This window comes from Trichogramma pretiosum, unplaced genomic scaffold (assembly GCF_000599845.2).
Source record: "Trichogramma pretiosum strain Unisexual culture from Peru unplaced genomic scaffold, Tpre_2.0 scaffold25, whole genome shotgun sequence".
NCBI lineage: Eukaryota > Metazoa > Arthropoda > Insecta > Hymenoptera > Trichogrammatidae > Trichogramma > Trichogramma pretiosum.
Window position 1 is genome coordinate 128,493 of NW_019641621.1, and position 27,813 is coordinate 156,305.

A 27,813-nucleotide genomic window follows, 5' to 3' on the forward strand; every position below is an offset into this window, starting at 1 on the left:
TAAATTGCCGCGTTGATGACGAGCCCGTCCGTGGGTAATATACCTGTACGTAAATACGAAAAGTTAGACTCCATCGATCAGCGATACACAATAGGATTTCTCGGGGAAAATAAAATATAATTGTCCGAGGATTTATTCGTAACTGGCTTTACCCCCGACTTTTCGAGTTAATTCGCTTCGCGCTCTGGCTGCAGCTTGGCAGCAGCAGCTCTCCTCTGATAAATGCATCGCGCTGTATAATGGAAAACGTATCAGGACGAGAAAAGTAGAGTTCGTAAACGAGACAGATTTTTTTTTCAAGTCCAAGTTGCAGATTTATAGCTATAAATACAAGCACGAGGCGAACGAAATCAAACTCACTCTTGGGTTATACATTTTTCAACGTAATTTTTTTCATGTATCGTACGAAAAATACAATAATAATAGCCGTAACAACGATATATAATTTAACAATTGTAAATCCGTCGACGCGCACGTCTCGCGTAGTAGTGGTAGTATAAGTAGTAAACTCTAATTAAATGTAGAAGACGAAAATTTTTACATCGTTTTCAAGATCATCGCTCGTCAACTCCGAGACTTAAACGTTACAAAGTGGGTAAAAAAAATAATATATATCGACTCTTATCTATGTATTACAAGATTTAACTTTTTATATATAAAAGCGCCTTGGCGACGTGCTCCCAAATACATATACATATCGTACGCAACAGCGTCGTCACGCGTGTAAAACAACAACGTGCGGTACATGTCGTAAGAAAAAAAGCGCATCGTCCCTCGTATCATATTATCCTGCGAGCAGTGGAGCCGAGGCGCTATTTATTTATCTTCTCTTTTCTTCTTCTAAATTACTCGATATACACTCCTTTTACAAAAAACGCAACCTTGGACGTGTGGAAGAACAAAGATTTTTTTTACGATGAAAGTAACTCTCTCGTTAATAATATATATAATGGTTTCGTTATTTTTCCTTCCTCTACGTTACTCTCTATATAGTCGATAAACTTACTAAGGTAGTGATCTCTCGAGGTTTCGTATATGTAGGAGGTTTCGATTTATCATACGCACAACAACATTATGTACACGCACAAGCATACCCTTCTTCTTCTTTCTTTTTTGTTCTAATATACGATAAGAAATCAAACGACGAAATGTACAACTGCGTAACAACGATATTTATAGCGATTCGTTCGACTTTATTATTCAATATATTAATGTAATTATTAAAAGTACTATATTAGCAGTTAATTCATGCTCGCTCGGTCGTTTTTACGTACTTTGTTTGAATTTTCCCACACACACACACGCACACTCGCTTTAATACTTTGGTGTTTGCTGAAAGGATTTTAACATGTCATGCATATATGCATACGCGCTTTTATGTATTTGTAGAAATTGCTATAATTTCCTTAAGTTATACAATTTTACAATAGGAACTCGCTCGACTCGACCTACATGTCTCGGGAGGGTGAGGTGGTGCGCGGGCGGAAGGGGGGACACACGACGCGTGCCCGCCAGTAAGTAAGTAAGTAAGTACATATTATTCCCGCGGAGGGCAAAAAATAGATATAGTTTGAAACTGACTAGAGGCAAAAAAGGCCCAAGGATCGAGGTACACGTTTTTGCCACCAAAGTTTGAAACGATATTCCTTTCCGAACAGGGGGGCGGGTGAGTGTGTGTTTTACAACTTTTGCTCGAAATTTTTTCACAACCTTTTTTAGTTAGATATATACTCGCGTAGGAGAGAAAATTATTATAACTGAAACTTGCGAGCTGTCGAAACGAGCAGCGGAGAGGACTAGACGTGAAAAACCGCGCGCGTAAAACCGAGCGAGTCCCGAGAAATACATAGCTAATAGATATAATTATATAATGGAGAAGAGAGTAGATATCACAGTGGATTTTCCAAGTTGACGATGCAATGCTCAATGAGTATATAATTGCATTATAGTTTGTTTGTTTTTTTCCCCTTTTCATACGTATTAATAATGCCAGTATAAAATTTGGATCATTTGAAAAAACGTCAAGTTTTCAGTTTGATGAAAGTTTTACGTATCCGTGCACTTGATAACTCGTGAAACATTGGTTCTAATTCATAAAAGTTGTAATCGTCATCCCCATTCTGCCGTACTTGCACACGCCGTCGGTTTATTCCGTGTGTATTACAAAGACTCTTGTTTTTATTTATTTTATTTTTTTTTCAAGTCGATAAAATAGAAAATCATGATTTCGTATATAGACTCGATTTCGATGTTTGTTTTTTACATTTGGGGACGGACGAATTGTCGTGATTTAAAAAATCTTTCTTTGCACAATACATAACATTCGCTACGTCTTACAGCAACGGAGTGTGGGCTCGAGTGAACCCAACTCAAGCTATCGTGAATAATACATAGATAAATAAATTATAAACCAATCGGATCGGGGCAATTGTTTTATTTGCGCGCACAGTTGGGGTCGATTTTCTAAAGAACGGGCACATTGACTAACAATCAAAACAGTCAATTTTAATTCAACCATTGGTCCGTACAAAAATGTCAAAATGAAAAGTTAATTTCTAGTGACCAGAGGCAAACATTACACTCTCCCGCACACACTCGACAACAAGAACAATACATTTTTATACTTTTAATCTTCTAAAAGTAAAAGATTCAACAAATAACGACGCCGCACCATCTTTAACAGTAGCGAAACAAAACAAAAACAAAAATAAAAACAAAATGCAGAAGGAGAAAAAATGGAATTCGGTCAACCGGTGGGACTGTTTTTATAATTTAACGACGCATAATTACGTGTGTAGTGGCGGTGGCAATTTGTCGAAATAGTAAAATCAATGACACAGACGCGCTCAGAGTTCGCGAACGCGTCGTCCCGAAGGTGTATATAATTAACTCTTGTGTGTCGTATAGCTTTTCGGCCGGCGTGTGTGTACGTTATATACATATTTTTTTTTTACTCATTGATTGTCGCGACTTTTATTGCTTTCAAAACCTAAAAAGAGGATACGAGGAACACACACACACGCTGATCGAACTTTTTTTGTTTTCTCTTAATAATCTCATGATAGAGGAAGGCAATGTTGTGTTAATATCTTTTTTTTTTTTAGTACGATTGTTTTTCGATTGGTTATCAAACACTCTCCGCTTTTTTTTTTATTTCTAGCGCTCGTGTCAAACGCCGATCAAAGAGTTAGCTTTTTTTTTGGTGTGCTTCGACTTTCAACTTATTGACACATTGCAAATACTCGGAAAAATTGGACGAGAACAGGATTAGTACATGAGCAGTTTGTTTTTTGTTCGTTAAAACTAATAGTCGTATAAGAAACGTACGTATTGTAAACATTTAAATAATATTTTATCTAAATCTATGTTGGTGTATAAATTTAGGTCAAAATATACATTTAGTTTATAAATACACGAATTGAATTAATCTATCGTTTAGGAATATTTGGTGCAGTTATTGGAATTAAGATTAAATATTTTAAATATCTGGACCACGAGTTTGCAGTTTGAATACGTAAAAATGTGCGATTTCGGTTTATCCGCGAATTATTGAATCGTTGGAGATTTCATTGAAATACTTTTCTTTCTCTTTTTTTTTACGGTACAAATATTATATACGTCAATTACGCGATCTTTGAAAAATTTTACTCACGAATTATAAATACACGTACAGTAGTTATGAGCGATAGTCGCGACGGATAGAAAGAGAAATTAAAAATAATAAGTATATTTGATCTATAAAAATTATCGTTCGGACAAGTTTTTTCGAAAAAGAACACGGATTGATCTTGACAAAACGACAAGTACATATTCTCGGAACGAGGTTAGAGGCGACTTACATTACGCGTCGGCTACTATATTACTCTACTGCCCAAGTGGGTTTCAGCACTTTCTCGAAATACTTCATTATTAATTCATATCATAATAATAATAATTTTATATTTACAACTCGATATCTCGTTATACCGAAGAATTCGAATTTTTTCAACGTGTACAGTGCTATAACAATTCGTTACGATATTTCATATTTATATTTATATTATGCCTATTTTTATATTATATGATAAGACAAAACAATCAGAACAAAGAGACGAGGGTGGGCCGAGAGCAAGGAGTCGCTCTCCTCATAAATATACATTATTACGCCTATCTATATTACAATTTACAACGATATTTCGATCTGCGGGTCGTGAATGCGCGCACACGCGATAATATAGTACCGCAACGTTCGATATTATGATACACACACATCAAGATCCAAGACTTTTTTAAATTTTATTTTGTTTATCACAAATAATCTATTCGTAATTATTTATACTATTATTATTATTAATAATACGTAATCGTTTTTTTTTTTTTTAAATATTATTTAACAATGTATTTTCAGTATTATTTTTTGTAATAATAACAGTTTGTTTTTTAAATGGTTCAGCGATAGACCGCCTCTAATAGCTAATTGGTGTTCGTACGTTGATCCCTCTTTTACATAATTGGTACTGAATCGAATACCCGCTAGTCGTGCTTGCCTTGTTCTTTATTTGTTGCTTCTTCTTCCCTGCTTTTTTTGTTGCTGTTGTTTCGTTACGGTTGCGTCGCGACTTTTTATTAAAAAACGTCCGTTACGGTGTCGTTTGATAATATTGTATCAACTCGATCGATCGATGCAAATAATACCGGTGTTTGTTTTGTCTTTTACGTTTTACCAAACTCTAACCCGTCGTGTAGGATCACCCGTTCATTTACATGTATTATACAAAAAATCACAAATTTTACGAGGATAATATTTTTGTTTTTTAAACTTTTGGAGGTAGAAATTACGATACGACATTGATTTTTGAATTGTATTGAAAAAAGCGATCGATTATGTAAAAAAACGCCGATCAGAAAGTGGGTAACCGTAACTTTGACCGTACCCCCGAGGATCTTTTAGGGCTCATCTCGACGAATCATTTTTTTTTTCATCACGCACACGTGTTCGTTCGGAAAAATTCTCCACCCGTTTATTTATCGACTAAAAGTCCAGTGATATGAATATACGTGTCGTCGAAGACGTTGAAAACGAATTGGCTGTTAATCTGTTACTTCTCCGTTAATTATCTAAGTTAATGTTTATCATTAATCATTAATTTCAATTATCGTTTTATACTTTATAATAATTATGAAGTGTGTAAACGCTTTATAGAAATGCATTCGATTTAATCATTTCGTTAGTTTCGAAGAATTATACGATTAATGCAGAATATTTAAAAATCCGTGGCGAGAGAGATTTTATTTTTTATTTTATTTTACTTTAAATGAATTTCGCTCGTTCCGCTCCGGCGCCACATTCATTTAATATAACGAATTATATTATATATTCCACGTAAGTAAACGCGCAGTGAGTGGTACAGTTTTATCATTATTTTAGTTTCTTTTTTTTTTTTTAATTTTACTTCAATTTGATAAAATGTTCTTTTTTTTCTACCGCGCACTGCCTCCCATTCAGAAGCAGCAGCAGCGGCAGCAGCGGCATGAGCAGTTTTTTCGTTCGAGCCTGCGGGGGCCGCGCACGAGGAATACACACGCCACTCTTTCTCGTCGCGGAGAGTTGGCATTTCTGCTTAGAAATTCTTCTTCTGTTCTTCTTTTTTTTTCAACCCTCGAGGTGCGTAACGTACTATTTTTTTTTTTACGTACTTTTTTTCTATTTTCCATTTTTGATTCGTCGCTGCAGCGCGCATCGCAGCTTTTTCTTTATCGTCGATCGAGTCGCATCGATTGTTATTATCCCGCGCGCGCAGAGAGAAATTTTCCCGGGACACAGAGAGAAATGCCCTCTCTCTCTATCTCTCGAATGCTCGCGCGCAAACGACGACGACATTTTTTTGTCGCTCGTAGAGAGAAGAAACTACTACGGCTCTCGCAGCTGTGTTGATCGGAGGCTCTTCTTCTCTATTATATACATTATAACGTGGCCTCGGACGACGACGACGACGACGACGAAGTTTTAGCAGCAAGTACGTGTGAAAAAATCGTAGATTATGACACAGCAGTAACGTCCGTGTCTGTGTGTGTCCGTGTCAAAGGCCAAAGGCTGTGTGCTGCCGCTTTGTTCTTCGTTATTCTCGATTCGTCTCTCATCTTCGCTCTCTCGACTCGTACTAAAGCGTATTTATGACATATATCCCCCTTCTTCGGTCATTAATTGAAATTGTTCTTGACCTGTGCGGGATTAACGGTGAATAAATCACAATTTGCTCGTTGACACGCGTATATATAAATGCATATTTTTAACGATCGAATTCGATCGGACTCGAGGCTTCCCGTTTGACTCGATGCTCTAGATTTTAATGTAATTATATAATATTTTAAGAACGCGCCTCGCAAAATTAGATATCAAAACGCGTAAAAAAAAAACAACAACAACAACAACAAAAAATGTACGTATACTCACTCTGAAGGTAGGCGGCGAGTTCGTGGTCCTCGGCAGCGAGGGCGAGCTCGCGCGGCGTGTTTCCGGCCAGGTCGCGGACGGTTAGCCGAGCGCCGCCAGCGACGAGCATACAGCAGATCGATCGCTTCTTCTGCTGGGCCGCCTTGTGCAGCGCCGTCTGACCCCTTCGCGTGCGTACAGAGAGAGATATGTGTGTGTGTGTGTGTGGCATAGACAGAGAGAAAGAAAGAAAGAAAGCAGAGAGTGAGCGAGTGAAAAATAACGCACACGAGGGTCGCTTTTTTAATTAGCCTCCCTCACTCCTCCCCTCCTGCCACTGCACCCATTTCTTATATTATGATGCATGATTGATTACGCTCATGCATATATAAATATACACACACGAGCCGGAGAGAATATAAAGCACGCGTGTGCCTGCATTATACGAAAAGAGAGAAAAAAAAAAGGAGCTTGATGTGTAAAAAGCATAACTGAGCTCTCTCTCGGTGCGTTGTTATTATATACTACACTACTATATATCGTGTGCTTTGCTTGCTTGCTCGCGCGCCCCGAGAGAGAGAAAAGCTTTTCGATACGATATAGCAAATAAAAGAACTGCCGCTGCTGCTGCTACACTGCATCCGTTTCGGTGTCGAGCTTTTTAATGGAGATTGCGCTCGACTCGCGCGACACGGGGGCGCAGAGAATATCAATCTTTTATATTAATCGATCGACGCGCGCAATCCCCCACCCCCCATTACCCATCGAGAGCTGTATATGTATTTAGTATCGCGTATATAATACGTTAAGTCCGCGCGCGCGCCAACGTTTTACATCGCGCGCCGCTGCATTGTATCTCTCGCTCGATGCATAAATTCACAAACGGCGCGGCTCGATAAATCTATAAAAACCGACGAAACATAATGCACATAAATACGGCTGCGCGATTTGCACCGATTTAATCTAGTGAAAAAAAAGGAAAAAAAATCGACTCGAGCGACGGAAATAGAGCTCTGCTTTTTTTTCTCTCTTCTCTAATATCAATTTCCATTGATCGTCCATTATGAATGACTATTGATCAGAGCTCCCTCTCTCAGTATACACTTGAAATGCGCCGAGGAATTGAAGTGGGCAGCAGCTTCGCGGTCCAATGAATATATCCAGCGCGGGAGAGAAATTACGATTAAGCGAGTGGCAGAGAGGAGGAGATAGAGCTGCGTATACGGAGAAGCGGGACGCTTACTTGTCGTTGTCGACCATGTTGAGGATGATGGGTGGCGCGCAGGCGATGAGATAGCGCACGATGTCCTTGTGGCCGGCCGCCGAGGCCAGATGCAGGGCCGTCTGGCCCTGGGCGTCGATCGACAGCAGCGAGTAGCCGCGCTGATGGAGATCCTTGAGGCCCACGATGTCGCCGGACTTGGCCACCTTGAGGATGCCGTCGGACGTGCGCTCGAGCAGCTCGTGACTGAAGGTGTGCACTTCCGAGCTCAGGCCGAACAGTCTGTCCCGGGGTCTGTGTGCGTGCGTGCGTGCGGTGACATACCATAAAATATATTCATTCAAAATTTGATATGCCTATGCTGTAACTTATACAAATATTTTCACTTGACCACTTGCAGATTTACCGAAAAAGGTCCGTGAGCCATCTAGTGGCGGAGGCTCGAAGTGGTATTATCGTATTTAAGTAAATTTTTGAAAACAGTGAACTCGTCATTTTGAGACAATGAAAAATAAGCTCAATACTTTCGACACAAATGCAAGCGGGAAATTGCCAAAAACAAACGAATCGATTTTAAATGGTCATTTTTTGGTCATTGGACCATTATTATTAACGTTGAGCATTTTGTTTCAGGCGCGGATTAATTTTTTTTTCACTTACTCGCGTAATTTTTACACGTCAGCTGATCCGTGAAAAGTAAAATCATTATTCATTTTCCCGCTCTGCCATTCTTCCGACACTTTTGTGTTACGAAATAAAAAAAAAAGATCAAGTCGCAACTAAAAAATTATTTAATTATTTTTAATGGACATTTAATTCGACGGCAGTTAATTAAAATAAAGAGCCGTGTGGCTGGGAACACACATCGCGCAAATTTCCGTGATAAGCCGAGCAGCGGCGAGCAAACATCAGGCTTTCTCGGCGCGCGTTCAGTGGTACGTGTGCGCGCATCGTCCGACTATTTTGAGGTCCACGGAGAGGCTTCAATTACGCGAGAATAATTTGCCCAGATACATATACTCACGAAATGTAGGCCGAGCCGGGCGTGTGTTGCACGAAATGATGACTGCTCTGACTATGATGCGACTTGTTGCTCGATAATTTGGACGGTCCGTCGTAGTAGGCACCACCTTCGCTGGCTCCCGGTCGGCGTCGCTCCTCCCGCTGCTGATCGGCCGTCAAGCTGCCACGACTGCCGCCGGCTTGGTTGCTTCCCTGTCTCGAGCGCGCCGAGTACGAGCCACCGCCACCGTCGTAATTGTTGTTGTCCGATTGATGGCGATTCGTGTCGCTGCCGCGTGATTTTCGCTCGCCGGATGGCATTTTACGACGCTCTTCTCTTTACAAATAAACAGCAGCAGAACAAAAACAAACGAACACAAGAACGAACAAAAAATAACAAAATATCTCTCTCGTCATTGTTGCATATTAAACCTGCTTAAATGTATAATATATAATAATAATATCGTCATCGGTGAGCTGTACTTTTCATGAATATTCAATGAGCTTGCGAGCGAGCGAACTCGAGAGATCCGTGTATTTACACGAACTTACGGGCAAAAAAATGCACCGTCGCAAGCTCTCTCTCTCTCTACGTTGCGCATTTTTCTTCGTGAATTATATCCGAAACACCGGGGCACGCGCGAGCGATGCTTTTAGAACACCCGGACTAATGATGTTTTATTCAAATGTGTTTTTTTTTCTCGCGCCCGACCAATTTCGATTTAATTAATGAACTATATATATATATATATACCGTATAATAATATAACAAGGGGGTGAGTAAGAAGACAAGGAAAAAGTCGCAGGCAGCGAAAGGGCATTCAGCCGTGGCGCTCGCAAGCTCGCTCGCTCGTCTCATTATATTTGCATGTAAATTAGAGCTTGTCTCTCCCTCTCCCTCTCTCTCTCTCTTTCTATACTCAAAAGCACATTCAAGCAGAGATGTCTTTTTAGGGGGCTTTAATGTTATAATAGTCTCGGTCCCGGTGTTATCAACAGAGAGAGGGAGAGATACAAGATCTACATAAGCTTTTTGCCGCGACAAGTGGCCCGGTTGTCCTCGTCGCAATTAGCACAAACAAACACACAAAACACTCCGTAGGAGGAAACGCGCGCGAGAAACTCGATAATTTATAATTCGAATGCGGTGCGCACTGCTACACACATATACGTATTTCGGTATACTAGGTAACGAACGTGTATGTGTGTGTCGCCGCGCGCGCGGAGGGTATAAATTATTGCCCGCTCGTTCATTTTGCACCGAAAATTGGTCAAGCGCGCAGCTACATGTACGCGTATTTATAGAAGCGTATTGTTACATAACGCGGAAACTTTGTTAGCTACTCTAACTACCACACTATACCAAGCCCCGAAATTCGAATGTGGCACACATTTCCGCTGCTGCTGCTGATCACGCGTGAGTACATTCGATATCGCGTCCTATTATTATTATTATTATCATCATCGCGTACAAGGGATATTGTGTACTACTACACAACACATACCTGGACATATTGGCGTTGTCGCCGTGACTCTGCTGGGATTGTTGCTGGCTGTTGTTGGCCGCCTGCGACGACGACGATCCGGCCGGGCCCTCCTGCAGTATGTAGATGGCCTCGCTCACGACGTCCGCGACGTAATGCAATTGCTCCTGGGCGCGATCGATTCGGAAAAATCGCTCGGCCGTGCACGCTGGAAACAACGCGGAAAATATAATTAAGTCGAGCTGCTGCGTATATCCATGTGCACATGTGTGTGTGTGTTTTGGTCGCGCAGCCATATACATATAGTAGAGTAATTACACGCGGATCGTGGCCCTTCGCGCACGGTAGAGAATTACAGTATGTATGTGTATGTATACAATAGGGTCAAACACGGGGAGCGGAGCTTCGACCATTAACTACATTTATCAACGTTGCTATTGTTGTTGCTGCTGCTGCTGCTGCTGCTGCTGCTGCTGCTGTTGGGCTATTGCATTGATAGTGCACAGCGCAGCAGTAGCAGCAGCAGTGCTGGTTGCGGTGAACGACGCCTATAGATAGGCTGTCAGTTACGTTACAATGTGGTCGGATTATTAGAATTCATTTCGTGCTGCTGCTGCCGCCGCTGCGGTACTGCAAGTCTCAAAGGATCCGGTTTTGTGTGTGTGTGTGTGGGACTATCGCACACGATATGTATAACTACCGAACGGAGAGTCAAAAATATGTATATCATATACTCACAATCGAGGAAGCAGCAATTGTCCATGGGCAGAGTCTTGGACAGCTGATTCCTCAGCGACTCGAGATCCATGCCGGCGTCGAGCTCCAGCGGCTCCGACTGCCACGTCTGGGCGGTCTTGATCAGTCGCTCCTTGTCCGAGTGGAAGGTCTCGTAGTCGTGCATGCGTATCTTCATCAGCGGCAGCTTCAGACGCTCGACCTCCGCGGCCTTCTGCCTGGGCTTGCCCTGATTGCGCCTCTTGGCCAGCATCGTCGCCTTGTTCAGCAGGTTCATGTTGATGATCGAGGGCAGCAGTCGGCACGCCTCGCCGTCCACCTGTGATACGATACACAAAATAAATACACACGCACGCACGAATAAATCGCGACGATCTAACCGACGGGGGGCTCTTATTTCAATGAGCAAACTGCACGGACTGCATGTTATACGCGCGTCAAAGAGACAGACAGCTCTCTGCAGCAGAAGCGGCTACTCTGCGACAGAGGGGCAAATATCGAATGATGAGAGAGAGAGAGAGAGAGAGGCTTGACCGGCGTTTATGAGATTTTCTCTCTCTCTGGCTCTGTTCTAGCTCTGGCTTGGCGCGTTAGCCTCGACGCGCAGCTTTGGATGGATAAAAAAAAAGAGAGATAGAGAGAAAGAAAAAAAAACCAACAACAACCCGAGTAGAAACGAGAATTCGAGATCGAGCGAAACGAAACCTCGGATAATCGAATTACACGAGCTGCGATATCGAAGCGAATAAGAGAGAGGGAGGGAGAGAGAGAGAGAGCCCCGAGGACCCACTCTGCATTTCATCGTCGTACGTATGCCGTGTGCATTTTTATATTTATTCTCTCTGCGCTTTTATTGCCGCGAATGCGAGTATATATATTGAAAACAAAGCACAGATCGGTAAACACACACATCGTCGTCGTACGTACACGATACATGTTTATATATATGCGTTATAAAATTTCATCCCTCCCCGCGCGCGTACGCAACCGAGAGAGAGAGCTTTGATTATTCAGTAGCTGCTCATAGTCGTCGCCCCAATTCATTTAACTTTCGGGTAATTGAAATTTTCAACTCGCCGATCTCTCTCTCTCTCTCTCTATCTATCTCTATCTCTTTCCCATCCTAGAGTTCATTTGAGAGAGCAAGCTAATTACGCGCTCTCGGCGCGGCGGTTAAGCGATATTAACTAAAAGTTTCAACTCCCCCATGGGCGACTAGGCGCTTGCGGGGGTGGGTGGGAGAGATAGTAGTAATACTCGCAACGCCGTACTATCATCGTAATTTTTTTTTATTTTTTCTTTTACCTGCATGGGTATGGTCTTGGAGGTGACGAGCTTGGCCGTGCTGCACTGTGCTATGCTGGTGCCGTGGCCGCCGGCCTGCAGCAGCGGCAGCTGATACGTGGTCAGTCCGACGACCTCGATCAAGCCGTCCTCGGTGGTCGGCGGTCGGCCCATGCCACCGCCCCAGGGATGAGTGCCGCCGCCGTACGAGTCGATGTTGAGAAAGAGTATGGCGTGCACCCGGTGCTCCTTCAGTTTGGCCGTGACGTCCTGGCCGTCGCACTCGAGGGTCACGTATTCGGACAAATCCTTCCAGCGGCGCACCACCAGATCCTTGCCGCCCATCTGGCCGTAGAACATCTTGTTGCGTAGGCGCGAGTTGAAGCGCTCGGGATGTGCCTCTGTGAAGAAGAAGTTGACGTGTTTGCGTTTCGATATATATACGAGGGTTGTCGAAGTAATTAATGTTCGTGTTGTTCTTGAATCGATCAAAGTTGACAAATTGCGAGGGGGGGCGTGACCTCGCGAAAAGTGCCGACGCATTTCCTAAACATCAACTTACTACTACTAGCAACCATAGCTCTTATCGTTTAATTGAAATTGGCTTAGAAAATCCATTATATGCGCCACGAACTTGTTGCTAGGGCATTTTTCGGTTTCGTACTCGCGAGCGAGATGAGTTTAACGAAGAAAGAAAAAAACGCCTGAATAAACGCGTCGGCTCTGGAATAATATTTGAGCTAAGAATCGTTGAAAAATTTTTTCATTACATTACCGTACGCGCGTGATCTTCTCTCTCTCGAGCGCGCGCAAAAAATATTTCAAGATCGAGCGAGAATTATTATTCCGTTATTTAACGAACGTTATGCGAGAAAGTATGCGTAAGCAGATGTAAACTTTAATTGAAAAACTTTGTTTCAACATCAATTTATATGGATTAAGTTTTTAACAAAAGAGAGAAGGATGAGAGGAGTATACTGTGTGTGTGTGTGTGGATATAATGAAAAGGAAAAATATACCGACGAAGTGGAAAATTCTCTCTTTTTTTTTCATCGAACCTTGATAACGAAGGACGGCCGGGCGAACATATATATGTGCGAAGAGAGACAATAGTTTCGACTCTCGATTGCTTATTTATCCCCCTCCCGCAGCCGAGCTTTTGTACGACTGTATTATTATGATTTTTACATCCGCGACGAGTGTGAAATTGTATTCTCATCCCGAGTTTTTCCTCGCTCGCCCGAAGTTTTGACACATGCACTGAGACCTCGACGACGACGACGACGAAAAAAACTTTTTCTCGCGAGGGCTCGCGAGATGGGCTGCCGAAGAAAAGTGGATATACGCGCTGTACATAGGATAAAACGAGGTTTGTGTAATAATGAAAATTCAAAATCGGCGCGGTATGGTCGCGCGAAAATCGCTGCCAATTTACATGCAAATATCGTATCTCTCTCTCTCTTGTAGCTGTACCTGAAAACGACGAAGAAGAAGAAGCAGCAGCAGCAGCAACTATACATACTCGCCGGGCTTTTATATAAACTTTATTATCTAGAATAGTCGTAGATGGGATGAATACGATATGCTCGTTGCTGCTGCTGCGGCGCCTTTATATATAGGCGAGCGAGATGCAATATGAATATGCAATTGGCGCAACGACGACGACGTTGTCGATGACGCGTTTGGTTTTGCTACTACTACTACTACTACTATGGCTATATAATGCACCACTGCGCCCAACGAACCAACCGATCTATGCTTTTAGCGATGAAATTGCGAGATTTTTATCCCAGCTTCTCCCCCGCGCCGCCCCCCAGATATACGAAACGAAAAAAAAATGTTTTTTTTTTATTTTTTATCTCCGCGAAAAGTTAAAAGCGAAAAAAAGCTCCGCCGAGCTTTTACGTAGTTTATTTCCCGGGTATATAAGCGCGCCGCGGCGCGCGCGCGAAATGCAAAAATTTCCTTGCATTCGGTCAGGCGAATAAAGTCATTTACTTTGGAAATCGATACGGTAAATGGAACATGGAAGATTAAACATGCCCAGACAAAGTTGTGTGTGTGTTTTTTTTCTTTTTGCTTCTTTTTCTCTCTTCTCGCGCGTTTATTTCTGATACACATGGCGCAGCAACAGTAACAGCAACAGCAGCACAGAGTAGTGGTAGTAGTAGTAGTAGTTGAGAGGAAACCCTATATAGTACCCCGCTCTAATATCGCACACGTATACACAAGACTTGCAATTCAGATTACTTGAACCATTGAGTTTTCGCTCTACGCTACAGCTACACTATCAAAAGGATATACCCTACTACTACACTAGTAGTAGTGGTAGTAGCAAAAGGGGGCGGAAAAGAGAAAAATCAAAGGCAAACTACTAGGGGGGAGAATTCCGAAAAGCTTACATTTTGCCCCTTTGGCGAAAAAAAAGAGAAAACGTTAAAAGAGTTTTCCTGAATTCTACTCGCGCGCGGATGTACACGAATTTCTGTCATAATAAATGAGATAGATATTCGCTGTAAAAAGCTGCTGCTTCCACCGACGCCGCACCTTTAAAAGCCTGTCAGCCAAAGCGATTCAAAGGCTAGCTGCTGCTGCTGGGGCTAGGACTGGGGCGCGCGCTCACGTCGGTGTAATGTATTCTTAATGACAAATTGAATTAAACGCTACAGTCACACTTTCTCCTACTCCGCATAATATATCTATGTATATTTCATCACCTTTCGTCCTCCTCCTCTCAAGACAACGATGGTATAGTCAAAAGTCTGAAAGCTCAAGCTTGTGTATTACATCTCTTTCTCTCCCTCCCTCTCTCTCGCTTCCGTCGTAAAAGCTATATTATGTTTCGCCTCTTAAGTGCCGACGCTGTCACGAGCGTATACGTAACGCTGCTACTGCAACACTTCCTGGCTCGCTTCGGGGATACTCGCGGCGATGAAATTATCACTTTGCGATTACCCCCGCACATCTGCACATTTTATATTCCGGACAAAAAACGAAGGAAGGAAGGAAGGAAGAAGGAAAGGAACGACTGCGCGATATTCCCTATACGTCAGCCTACTTATTTTCAGCGATATATCGCGTGAGACAAAATGCGCGTAGGGAAAATTATAATTAACAATTACTTTAGCTCCGAAAGTTAAATCTCACAATGCTATAATTAAGTATAAACACGATTAAGAACATCTAAATTAGTTTCTAAAACTTTGATTAATGAGAAAATGATTATTACGTGCGTATATACGATGTGCACCGTATATCGCGAACGCAGCATTATTACAATATCAAAATTGCACCGGGTGAGATTGGATGATTTTCGAGCGAGAACAAAAAAAAAATTTTATATATATCGTTTACTAGGTCAGTAACGGCAGCGGCGGCACGCGAAAGCGCAACCCCGAGCGCGCGCGCACACTACCAGCGCCAGCCTCTAATAGAGCATTAAGTTCCGAGGCATGAACTTTAAGGCCGCGGCAACGGGGCAACAAGAGCAAGAGAGAGAGAGAGAACACAACCATCGACGAGGATAGGCAGTTGTAGTAGTTGTAGTAGGTAATCCGATCGTTACACGCTGATTCGATTATTATCTCGTAGTACTTTGAGCTTTTTTTTTTATTTTGTTTTTCCACTACTACTGCCTGAGAGATAGGCGATCGAGCGGCGCACTGCACTCCGTGGAGCTATTATAGGGAACAATCAGGCGCGAGAATTGATGCAAGCAATCGACCGTGTACAGGCAGATTAGATAATACTCGTGATTTATCTCCTATAATTGATCTAGATTTTTGAAGTTTATCGGGCCGGGCTTTTTGTACCCTATAAAAGTTTTGTACGCGCGGGTAAGCGTGACGAAGATACGGAGTTATTTCGAGGGCAGAGGAGAGTTGCGCGCTTGTTTCGACAAAAACGAATCAATCCGCGGGATGAAATGGTAGAAGTGCTCGATATTCGATGGCTTGTTTTTGGCCGACGATAAAAGTTTCTTGGACACGAAATGGCTATTAGAGCTAGAAACGCACGAATGTAACGTTTTTCTCAATATTTTATGGCCTCATAATGCTCCGCGTTTTTTTTGCCGGTCAGTAACTACAAGTCAAGATTGAAGCTTATCATTTTTTCAAAACGTGCTTTGCCTTATACAAATGTTTTTACTTTGCTACTTGCAGGTTTACAGATAAAGCTACTCGCCATCTAGTGGTGGAGACTTGAAGTAGTATCAATTACCATTTTTAGGTCATTTAAAATGTACTTCATATTTTTAACTGTAACTGAAATATGTAACAGAAAAAGTCAATCGATGGTAATGCAATTCAATTTAAACATCTCGAATTATTCACTTTCCCGTGATCGAGTCATCGCTAATATTCAGCGTCTCTACCACCGGGGGCGATATCGCAAACGAAAAAAAAAAATGCCGCGTCCAAACCACACCAACCTCTGGCCTCGTGAAACTCCAGCGCGATGTGGGCGTCGACGCCCAGCGAGAAGTAATTGTTGACGACGTTGAGGGGGAGATTCTCCTTGCCCTTGGCCGCGTCCTCGTCCTGGCCCGAGGCGTCCGGGTTGCGCTCCACCAGCAGCTGCCACCTGTCCAGTATCGAGATCTCGCTCTCGGCCATGCTCACCAGGATCTTGCCGATGGGCTCGTCGGTGTAGCCGCCGCCCCAGCCCAGGGCGCGGGCGAGATCGTTGCCCGTGCCGAGGGGCAGCGTGCCTACGGCCGGGGCCGGATTCGCCCCGATCTGATCGAGCACCGAGAGGACCCAGCCGACGGTGCCGTCGCCGCCGCACGCCAGTATTCGTAGATTTGGCACTTTCTTGAACAGCTCCAGCCTGAAAAGACGAAAAATGATATTAAAATATAAAATGACAAATTTTAATCTTTTCCCTTTTTTTCGTTCGAGCTTTTTTGATTACATCCGCGTAGAAGCATTTGAATCCTTTTTTGTCGTAAAGCTCATATTGTAAAATGTAAAAGAAGAGGCAGCAGCAGCTGCTGTCTCATGAATTTTTTGTCTATAGCTAAAAGCGCAGCTCACAGAGAGAGCATTTCATTCGCTGATGAATATAGCCCCCGCATGTACCGAGCTCATCAAAGCCCATCCCCGGCGGTACACAGGGCTGCCTTACTACTATTCCTCGCTCTTTTATTTCTTTCATGTTCGACGTGTATAAATTAGCTTACACGGAAGAGGAGAAAGGGTCAAAGAGAGAGAAAGAAAAAGAGAGAATGGCGCTCGCGCGCAGGTACACGGGATAGATAGAGAGAGAAAAAGGGCTGGAAAAAGGGCGGAAATGAGGCATTAAGCATTAGCGAGCGAGCGAGCGGAGAAAGTTTTATTATTTGGCTAATTCGAATATCGTTATACCGACTACTTTTCCGCGTGCCGAGGCGCCGCGCGCGCGTAGCTATTTCAAGATGAAGTATAAATATATATCGAGGCATTCATCGCGAAAATCCATAAAGTTGGCTAAAGCTCTTTTATCTCGCGGCTACGTCCCAAGGCAGCAGCAGAGTCTCGAGTCTTCCTTGTTTATAATATATATACGTACTTTTTTTTTATTTCTTCACCCCCTCGAGACGATAAAAAAGCAATTGAGCAAGCAAGGTAAGCGCGAGAGACAGTACAGCAGCGGTGGAGGAGGAGACAGAGAAAGAAAGCTCGCGAGAAAGTCGGACAAACCTATTTAATAATTCAGACGGCAGAGAGCGAAAATAGATCACAGTCTTTCATATGCATGTGTATATAACGCGAGAGCCTTATATACACTGAATAAGCGGCGGCGGCGACGGGTGGGTGGGGGAGGGTTGGATAGATGTGTATAGGCGCGCATTAACGAGATGAAAACAAGGTGTTTCAGCGGGTCTTTTTTGTTCGCGCGCGCGTGCCACCCCCGCGCGCGTCACGGCTACCTTTTATGAAAAAAAAAAAAATTATTAGCTCGAAGTAGATCGATCGCGGTAGCGAGCGAGCATGCCGCTGCCACCGCGAGCACACACAAACACAAACACACACGTCGAAAGAATAGAGGGAGAAGCAGAAGAAGAAGTAGAAGAAAAAGAAAAGGTGAGTTTCCAAGATACTCGAACCATTTCTCGAAATAACTCTTGAAATTCTAACTCGGCATCGATCGTCTATATATATCATCATCATCATCATCACGTATTGCTTCGATATCCACTTTAACTATATACGTGTGTGTATACTCGCACCGAGGCTATCTTTTCTAAATAAAATTCAAGCAAATACCCCCGGCGGCGAGTACGTGAGATATATAAAAAAAAAGGTATGCACGTGTGTGTGTGTGTACATATAGACAAAGGCATACGTGAAACTGAGCTGAAACGATTCGTACCACGCTTATATACATATATGCTGAAAAAAAGAAAAGCACTTGTAGCAGAAGTAAAAAAAAAAGAAGAAAGAAAGAAACCTCGATAGTAGCAAGTAAGTACATATACATTTCTTGCCTATACTACTTACTACAACCGCTGCCGCCGCTGCGATTCGTGACCGAAATAATTTTCAACTTTTGATTAAGCAATCGAGCATCGAGTCGTCGTCGTCTTAATTAAAATGCCTTCTCTCTCATTCTCTCTCTCTCTCTCTCTCGTCCCCGCAAAGGACCGCGGCGGCACAATATTGCTTATATATGTTAACTATGTGTGCGCTGCCTGGCGGCTGGCTCTACTGCTGCACGAGCAAACGAGCTGAGCTGAGCTAGCTAGCAAGCGCGCGAATAAAAACTTTGAAAACTTAATTGGGTAAAAGCCGTGCCCGTTAAAATCCTCGCGGCTCTCTCTCTCTCTCCCTCAAACGAGTCGTGTATATTTGTACAGGAAACTGCCGTCGCTGCCGTACTCTTGTAAGCTCTGTCTGCTGCTTCAAAGTCATTTAGCACGGGACGCGGCGGAGTAGTAGTAGTAGTAGTATTACGCGTTGGTTACAACATTTGTGCTTTTTTATAAAAGCAAAAAAAATAGGAAAAAAAACAATGTTTTACATTTTGCTTTCTTTTTTAAATGTAACAACGTACAATTGACAAGGTGGAAATTAATATCCGTTGTGAGTTTGCTAATTACGCAATGAAACGTGGCTTTGTACATACGCATGTAAATGTAATGAGTCGGTGTATTGTAACTACGTTGCAGGCGGTAAACAATATTTTAATGAAAATTTCGCGAAATTCAAAGCTGTCTCTAGCCGCAAATAAATGTACACAAAATAACGAATGAAAATTATTAACGATCATTACGAAATATACTGACCCCATTTTCGGCCCGCCCTGCGTCAAGTCGAACACCTGTCGGGGATTCAGCAGCCACTGGAACTTTTGCAGCAGCTTGGCGCCCTGATTGCCGCCCGAGCGCGGATTGATGAACACGAGGACGGGCGTGACGCTGCTCGTCGGTATGGGCTTCACCACCCACAGCTTCAGCGGATCCTCCTTCTCCTCCTCTCCACCTTTGGCCTCCTTGGATTTGGGTCCGCGCTTCTTCTTCGGGGATTTGCGCAGGCTGCTCTTGAAGGCGCCTCGCTTGGGCAGCTTGACGATCCACGAGGGCGGCACCATGATGGACGAGTGCAGGCCCAAACGACACTCCTCGCCGATGCGCTCGGCGTTGAAGCACGACTCGCGATTGTGATAGGCCTGCTTGCACCAGCTGCAGCCCACAGCGACGATCTCCTTGCTGCTGAACGACAGCTTGGACTGGAAGCTCTTGGCGCAATTCGTGCACTTGCCCTTCTGGGAGCGACGATGGACCCAGTGGTGCTGGGTGACCTTCTGCTCGCGATACTGGCGCACGCCGACGTCGCGAAACGAGGGCTTGCAGGCGAAGTTGAGGGCCGAGGTGCAGGCCGTGTGCACGACGACTCGGCAGGCCGAGCACTTGAGACGTGCCCCGTGTTTCTGCGAGCAGACGTATCGATGTAAGTTAAAATATCAATGAAATTTGAAGGAAGAGATTCGAGAAACTAACCGAGCAGTCATTGATGTAGCAGAATTCACCGGAAGCCGCGGTCGGCACCCACAGATGTTCGCCGTTCAGCGAAGTGCTGCTCCAGTCGGGCGTCGATCTGAGCTCGCGTTGGCCAGCTCCCGCTCCTCCGTCGTCTTTTTCGCTGCACAGGGAGAGAGAACGACAGAACAAAGGACGAATTAGAATAGGTAAACAATAAAATAATGTAACATTTAATCATGCAACGACATGCATAAAATTATTGCAGTAATAATCATAGTAATGGGAAACATGCAAATAAAATTTCCCGTCCAATTTCCTGTTCGAGAGATTCCGGGTGAAAAATGATACTCGTTACGCGTCGTCTCAAAGTTTCGATTAGTTAATTTTCAATGTAAGGATATAAATCGAACGAGTGACACTTCATGAATGCTAATTCCTTATAACGCCTATTTCCAAAGTTTTCTATACGTACATATGTATAAACTCACTCTCGACTTGGCTCGATAAATCTTTTTTTAATCGAACATTTTTTCCACGGCTACTCGAGCTGCATTTTAAAAGGTACATTACATCGCGCCGCGATTTTTTTTTATACAGTATATAATACGAGAATCCTCTTGATTCGACAGAGAGAGAGAGAGAGAGAGAGAGAGAGACGATCTTTTTTAAATTTTAATTAGTAGATTATCAGGTGGGAATCGCTACGCCACCGCGCCACAAAGGGACGTGCTCTCGTGCAATATTCAAGTATTCGCAGGTGTCGAAGGACTTATATCATCTCCATCCGAAGCGCTAAATTTTTAATTAAGGATTTTCATTTCCATTACGAGGAGAGCGAATATTCGAATTTTTGATCGAGGACATACGGAGTAGATCTCTCTCTCTCTCTCTCTCTCTCTCATCCATAACCAATGACGTCTTTCATCGTGATACACTACTATAAATTGTACCAGACGACTCGTCCGCGAGATAAAGTTTATTAGCTATTCCGTATAGATATATGTATCGGATCACACACACATACACATAAACGACGCGTCATAAACGCGGCCCAAGTCGTATTGTATCCTACGTGTACACGTTGATATATGTATAAAAAAAAACTTAAACTTATTTCAATTGCGCGGGAAATTTTTATAGCTAAAATTTATCAGTTTACCCTAGAAATAAAAAAAGAAAAAAATAGCAGCAGCAGCTGCCGAGCATTCGTCGTAAATAGTTTTTTCTCCTCGTATATAATGTTCGCAATAATGGTTGGTCTCGGCTATTCCAACGCGTTTATACTCTCGGCCGGTTGAATTTTAAACGTTTCGAAAATGTTTATACTTGAAAAAATTCAAAGAACTTTCCAACTGTAAATTTCATGTTCAGCAGATCAAACTCTCTCTATACGCGTAATCTCTTCTTCTATTTTTTCTTTTTTTTATTAAAAAAAATACATGTGCACGAATGCCCTTAAGCTCGTTCGAAAATCTATTTGAGGTAGCCGAACAACATTTTTAATATCGAAAAACGGATGGGGATGGAAAAAAAGAGGAGGCAAAATTCATACGGTGCACCATGTTTACCTTAAATTTTTATTTACAAAGGGCCCTTTTTTCCGCGCTCCCTTTTCTTTTTTTTTTTAACGCGTAAATATTTCCTTTTCGATGAAATACGCGGGTATACGTGTACACGAGTTTTCCGATGCGAAAGAAAAGTAATGGTACAAATATATATACGTGTAAGCTCAATTGGCACAACGCGTAACGTAACATGTGCGCATGACGCCACAACGCACGCAGGCCAACAGGTCAAACGGTAACTACTACTGTTGTGTGCGGCGGCGGGTATATAATATATCGCGAGAGAGGGAGAGAACGCTACGTGTTTGTCGTGCCGCAAAAAAAGAAAACAAAATGATATTGTGTGCGGAGAAAAGAAACTGGAGAACTCCATCGAGGCAAAAATCATGACGACAATAATAATAGGAAAACATGCGGAGAATAATAAAAAAACAACAACACAGAAATGAACAACCGAGATTCGTAATATACCCCAAGAATCTCGCGTCCTCGGGCAGCAGAGCCGTGTAGCGGGTCTGCACGTCGGTGGGCAGCACGATGTCGACGCTCTTCGATCGCGGACTCTGCTGGGGCACTTGGAGCGAGTAGCAGGTCTCGATCTTGCCGTTCTTGTTGTTGTTGAAGCACGAGTCCACGGAGGCGGCGCGATCGCGCTTCAGATCCGGCACCGTGAGAAAGATGTCGCGCACCACGAGGCCGGCCGCCGGATTCTCGGCGCTCGCCGCGCGCTCCCTCGGCGTTCCGCCCGAGCCGTCGTCCTGATCAGTAGTGGTGGTAGTGGTGGTAGTTGGCGTTGTGGAGATTTCTCGTGGCGAGGCTTGTTGCTCGTCTTCGTCGGGACTGCTGTCACCGGGTCCACTGCTCTCGGCGGCGGCCACCTGCAGCAGTATCGGCAGCTCGAGGGCCTCCTGTCGCGACAGGGAGCGTCGCCGCTGCCTCGAGGCGGCACTGCTACCACCGCTGCTGGTCGCCGGGCCCAGGTCGAAGGCTCCTCCTCCTCCGCCGCCGATAGCCTCCTCGGACTCGAAGCCGCAGCCACCAGCACCACCAGGCTCGGATTCCGGCAGACTGGTGCTCGGGGTGAGGGTGACTCGGATCTCGGGGCTTCCCTCGCGTCTACCACCGCTGGTTTCTCCAGCCTCGAGGCCCAGCTCGGAGCCGTCATCGGCCGAGCCCAGGCACGAGTCCTCGTAGGCCTTGCGCACCACGACGAAGTAGTAGCTGTTGTCGCTGGCGTCGCGCTCCAGCTGCAGCGGTCCCGGCTCGAAGTCGGCGAGCTCGCCGCTGCTCCCGATGCCGCCTCCACCGCCGCCGCTGAAGCTGTCGCACTCCTCGTCCGCGTCGTTGTCGTAGTAGTCGTCGTCGTACGAGTAATTGTCGGGCTCGTCAGTGTCGCCCCAGGCAGAATCACCAACGGTCAAATGGGTCTGCTGCTGCTGCTGCTGCAGACTGGCCCGGTACTCGTCGACGCAGGCGCAATGCCAGCAGCTGTAGGCCTGGGCCGGTGGATTGTCGCGCTCGGCGCTGCTCTTCCAGCGCGAGTAGCCGTAGCCCGTGTGGCTGGGACTGCTTCCGCCGCCTGCGCGGTCGATGGCGATCGAGCTCGTCGTCGAGGCCGAGCGATCCAGCAGCGAAGGACCTTGGCCGTGGCTACCGTGGCCGTGATGATGACGATGCTCACCCACCGAAGCGACGTCGAAGCTCTTGGAGCGCTGACCCCCGCCCGGAGGAGGTCTCAGTGTGTTGGCCGATCGCCGCAGCAGAGTACCGGTACTGGCGGAAGCGGCGGCAGCGGCCGATGCTCCAGCTCCATGCAGTTGGGCAAAGTGCTCGGACCACGAGGGCAGCGGTGACTGCGAGGTCTGGCCCGACGACGTCATCGTCGGCGTCGGCGACGGAGGTGGCTGCTGCTGCTGCTGCTGTCCCCATCCTTGATACTGGTTCGACCAGGAGGAGGACGAAGAGGAAGAAGCAGCAGCAGCAGCAGTCGCCGACGACGACGACGACAGGGCGGACGAGACCGCGAGACTGCTGCTCGTGGCCATGGCAATGCTGGCGATGGAGCGAAGCTCGGCGTTGGTGGCGGACGACGACGACAATGACGACGAGGACTCTTGGCGCTGGGCCTCGAGCTGTATCTCGTCGAAGGAGGCCGAGCGCACCTGCTTGGGCACCTCGAGGCTCGACTGGGACTTCATCTCGTTGCCGGTCGGCGTGCGCGACCTTTTGAAGGTCGAGCGCAGCCTCTGCATCACAGCTGCCAGCAGCCTCCTCCAGCCGACTACCTCGGTGCCGCCGCCGAGCGTCTCCTGCTGCTGCTGCTCCGGCTCCACGTGGCTGAGCTGCTTCTTCTTCTGCTACTTTGGAAATTTGTGTTGGTCTGCAGGCGGCTGTACGCAGGTGGCAGGAGGGCCCGGGAACAGCGGCAGGCCTCGTCGGGGCTACTCGGTCCGGGACACCGAGTCATCGTTTCGCCTCGGACACGTGGGTGAGGAGGAATCTCAAGCTCGTACAAAGCTCGGCGGCGAATCGTCGTTGTTGCTCTCGGTGCGACGACGATCCTGACCGAGAATCAGACCGGTTGGTCGCGATGGCGCGTCTGACTTCCTAGAAGGCATTGGCCCGTCGTAGCAGCCGCGCACGTGACTGATATTTCTCACGCGCACAGACACACACAGGCCACTCCAAGCGAACAGGTGAGCGCGAGCACACTGCCGCGCCGTCTCTATATATAACGCGAGAAGCACAGAAACACTCTGCCACACTTTACGTATATATAATAGCGAGACACATTCGCAGCACTAGACGAGAGCGTCGTGTGTCGTGGTCGTGTCAGATCGATTGCACTCGTCGTCGTCGTCGTCGTATATGATATATAAAGTAGTGGTATAGCAGCTAACACACATAGATAAGTGGCAGAGAAGTCGTCGTCTATCCAAAACTGATTTGTTTTTCCTTTGTTTCCTCCGTACGTCGTTATATGTATATTTTTTTATCCATAACGGTACAGCTGACAATAACAGCTGTGCGCGCGCTCGTTACATCGGCGACACGACGACGAAACCCTCTCGCCCGTTAACACATCGTCGAGTGGATTTTTATTTTATTTTATTTATTCGCTGCTTCTGTTGCACTGTCGAGCGATGGATAGAAAAAAAACAAACACATATGTATATAAATGCACTCCGTAGACACTCGTCGACTATATACTGACTGCTGCTACTTGTCCACGCTCCATTCCTTTTTTTTTTTTGCTCTAAATGTATACACAAGGGTTATATATCGTCGGGTTGTAGACGGGCGCGCGTGAGTCGGTCGGTCGGTCGGTCGGTCGGTCGGTCGGTGTGCAGAAGAAGAAAATCGATCGATCGAATTTTATATATATATATATGTACGTTGTGGCAAGTAGAGTGCAAGTAGTATAAACACACGTAGCTCCGCTTCGTCTGCTACTGCTGCTCAACGTGTGTTTTGTTGGCTGACGCATGAATCGTCGAGGGAGAGAGAGAGAGAAAGCAAGAGCAGCAGACCCCTCGACGACGAGTACGCGGACTCGTACTACTGCTCCGCTGCGCTACTGACTGCTCTGCTCTCTATGTGTGTATATATGAATAATATCTCGTGGCGCGCGCGTGCACAGCGACACACAGGAGGGAGTTTCGACTCACATCACGCGGCGCCTCGTCGCTGCACAAAAAATGCAACAACCCCCCCGTTGTAAACACGTCGTCGTCGTCTTCTTCTTTATTTACTTTCTTTCTTTCTTTACAACGGCGACAGCTCTCGCGAACTTGCGTTGTGTGTCACGAGTCGTCGTGTTGTTTTTTTTTGTTTTTTATTTTTTTTTTATATCGTTGCACACGTTGTTGTTATTAGGAGGCGCGGCAGCAGCAACGCGGTGGCGGCGAAAGCAGCAGCAGCAACCCCCGTGTGACGACGACGATGCGGGGGGTCAGAGCGCAAGGAGGCGACTGACATACCGCTAAAAGCGAGGCGAGTCGAGCCTGGCGCGAGCGAAGCGACGTGCAGCATACGACGACGCTCGCTTCAGTCAGTCTTTACTCCATCGGAGAGTCGTGTATATGCGAGTGTGTAGAGGAGTCCTCCCTCCCTCCACACGGTTTCGCTTTCGCGTGGCCTCAATCTACGCTCGTTCACACATACACCCACAGGACCTTCGTATACACACACACAGATCTGCTGCTCGTGTGCTCATCTCTCAATTCTCCCTGTGTGTATGTGTGCGAGCATGGCCAAAAGCTCGCGCGAGCAACGAGCTAGAAAGAGACAGCTGCGCGACGGCGAGAGGAGGAGGAGGAAAGTTGGGAGGAGGAGGAGGGAAAAGTAAGGGCGCCGTCGACGTCGGTCGTTCGGTCAGGCATGCGCCGTTTCGTGGATCCGCTCTCTCTCTCTCTCTCTCTCTCTCTCTCTCTCTCTCTCTCTCTGTATATATACCCAATCCCTCCATCCATGCTGCTGTTGCTGCTGCTGCTGCTGCTGGGGCCACACGGGGGTGCAGCGAACAGCAACGGCACAAACTGTACGTATATACGTAATACGTGTACGTCTATGTGTACCTTATACCTGCTGCTGATGCTACAAGCTACATATGCGCTGCGAGCTGACTGTACGAGCTTACGTTTCCGTAGATATATGGAATATACGCTTATGTGTACGTGCGATGTGTACACACAGGAGCGAGCTTGAGAGCCGCGTACGCGATATGTAACCACATTGATCATAATATAGAGAGAAAGCGCAGCAGCAGCGTATAATACAGCGCATATTTGCCCGTATACATATACACGCCCGTTTTCACGGCATCGAGGCTGGTAAATGCGATGCGCGATGCGTATTTTACATAATATATAATACTATATGCGAGCTAGCTCGAGAGAGAGCGGCGAACCGTGCGCGCGCGCGACGAGAGCTAAAAAAAAATGAGGCGAATTATCAATTGAATAAATCACGTGGGCGCGCGCGACGATGAATCTTTTGTTCGAAAGCAGGGGAAAAAAAAGGATATAACGAAATGTATCGCCTCGTTGTTTTATTCCATCGAGGTATACATTATATACATTTATAGAAAACACGAAATATCGCGGGAGCTCGCGGCTGCTACTGCTCATGCACGTGTGTGCACGTGACGCGTGCGCTGCACTTCGTGTGCATATACCATAATACACCGTATATAGCTGCTGGCGTAATTGTTATGCACGCCGTCGAAAGCTCGTCGTAGTCGTCGCAAGCTCGAGTCTCGAGACTCGTGCAGCAGCAGCAGCAGCAGAAGCACAGTCGAGTTTATAATATACTCTAGGCTGTGCGCGCGGCAAAATTCTGCCGAACTAACTGCCAAAGTCAGCTGTGTAGTAGTAGTAGGTAGCTAGCTACTTATCCCAAAGTTGGGATATAATATATTATGCGAAAGCTCCGAGCCCTTCCACAACCAAAGAGAGCGAGCGAGAGAGAAATTAAAAGCTCGCTCGCTATCTAGACTCGAGCTTTTTGAACGATGTGGAAAAAAAGGCGGGCTCTCTCGTGTGTACGCGCGCGCATTATAAGAAGTCGAACTTTCTCGCTGTGCTTTTGGCTCGCGATATATACGTATATGAAATAGCTTCTCGGTATAACAGCACACGCATGTGTAATATATATAAAAGCCGCTTCGGGAGCACATAGTGTCGAGTTCAGGGATATATAGTAGCACCGCGCGAAGGTAAAGACAGAGACGTTAAGGTATAATAGAAGCTGCATTACGCAGCAGTAGTAGCAGTTATGCACGCGTGTACGCACACACAAGATATATTTTACGTCTTTTACCTGTACCAGGCATGTGCTGCTGCAAGCTCGCTCTCTCCTTTTTCCCCCCTTGGGACTGGCTTCAGCAGCAGCAACTCGTCTACGTACGAGTCGCTAAACGAGCCGACTGATGAATCGATGCTTTCGCTGCGGCGCTGTGTGTATATATATACGGTATAACACGCTCGAGCGCGCACTCGTCCACCCACGTGTGTGCTCGATCAATTTTTCAACGCTGCGAGCGAACGAGCGAGCGAGAGTACAGACGACGAGACGAGCTCGAGAGCGGCTGCTGCTGCTCTACTCTAATACGGCTTCTCTCTCTCTCTCTCCCAACTACTATACTA

At 45.6% G+C, this 27,813-nt stretch overlaps 1 protein-coding gene across 3 annotated transcripts; it reads right to left on the reverse strand.

Moving 5' to 3' along the window:
• Window positions 1–646: 646 nt before the first annotated feature.
• LOC106654170 (eye-specific diacylglycerol kinase) lies at window positions 647–26,069 on the reverse strand. Of its 3 annotated transcripts, XM_014373901.2 has the most exons (11): window positions 22,139–26,069; window positions 20,121–20,262; window positions 19,407–20,050; window positions 16,572–16,969; window positions 12,161–12,540; window positions 10,859–11,174; window positions 10,142–10,328; window positions 8,659–8,973; window positions 7,656–7,928; window positions 6,434–6,597; window positions 647–6,201 (listed from the first exon to the last, which is right to left on the reverse strand). In XM_014373901.2, exons 1-11 carry the CDS (start codon window positions 23,917–23,919, stop codon window positions 6,152–6,154), a joined length of 4,650 nt encoding a protein of 1,549 aa, XP_014229387.1. In that variant the 5' UTR covers window positions 23,920–26,069; the 3' UTR covers window positions 647–6,151. The 3 variants fall into 3 exon arrangements, with proteins under 3 accessions (XP_014229387.1, XP_023314616.1, XP_014229388.1); XM_023458848.1 differs by lacking the exons at window positions 647–6,201; window positions 6,434–6,597 and having other exon boundaries at window positions 7,907–7,995; XM_014373902.2 differs by lacking the exons at window positions 647–6,201; window positions 6,434–6,597; window positions 7,656–7,928 and having other exon boundaries at window positions 8,884–8,968.
• Between the last annotated feature and the right edge of the window lie 1,744 nt (window positions 26,070–27,813).

Bases quoted from the DNA above. Each gene is read 5' to 3' on its own strand.
- LOC106654170 (XM_014373901.2), bottom strand. From the start codon at position 23,919: ATGCAGAGGCTGCGCTCGACCTTCAAAAGGTCGCGCACGCCGACCGGC. The intron at 20,263-22,138 runs GTATATTACGAA...CTCCCTGTGCAG, and splicing joins GAGGACGCGAGATTCTTGGG to CGAAAAAGACGACGGAGGAG. The intron at 12,541-16,571 runs GTTGGTGTGGTT...TCTTCTTCACAG, and splicing joins GGAGTTTCACGAGGCCAGAG to AGGCACATCCCGAGCGCTTC.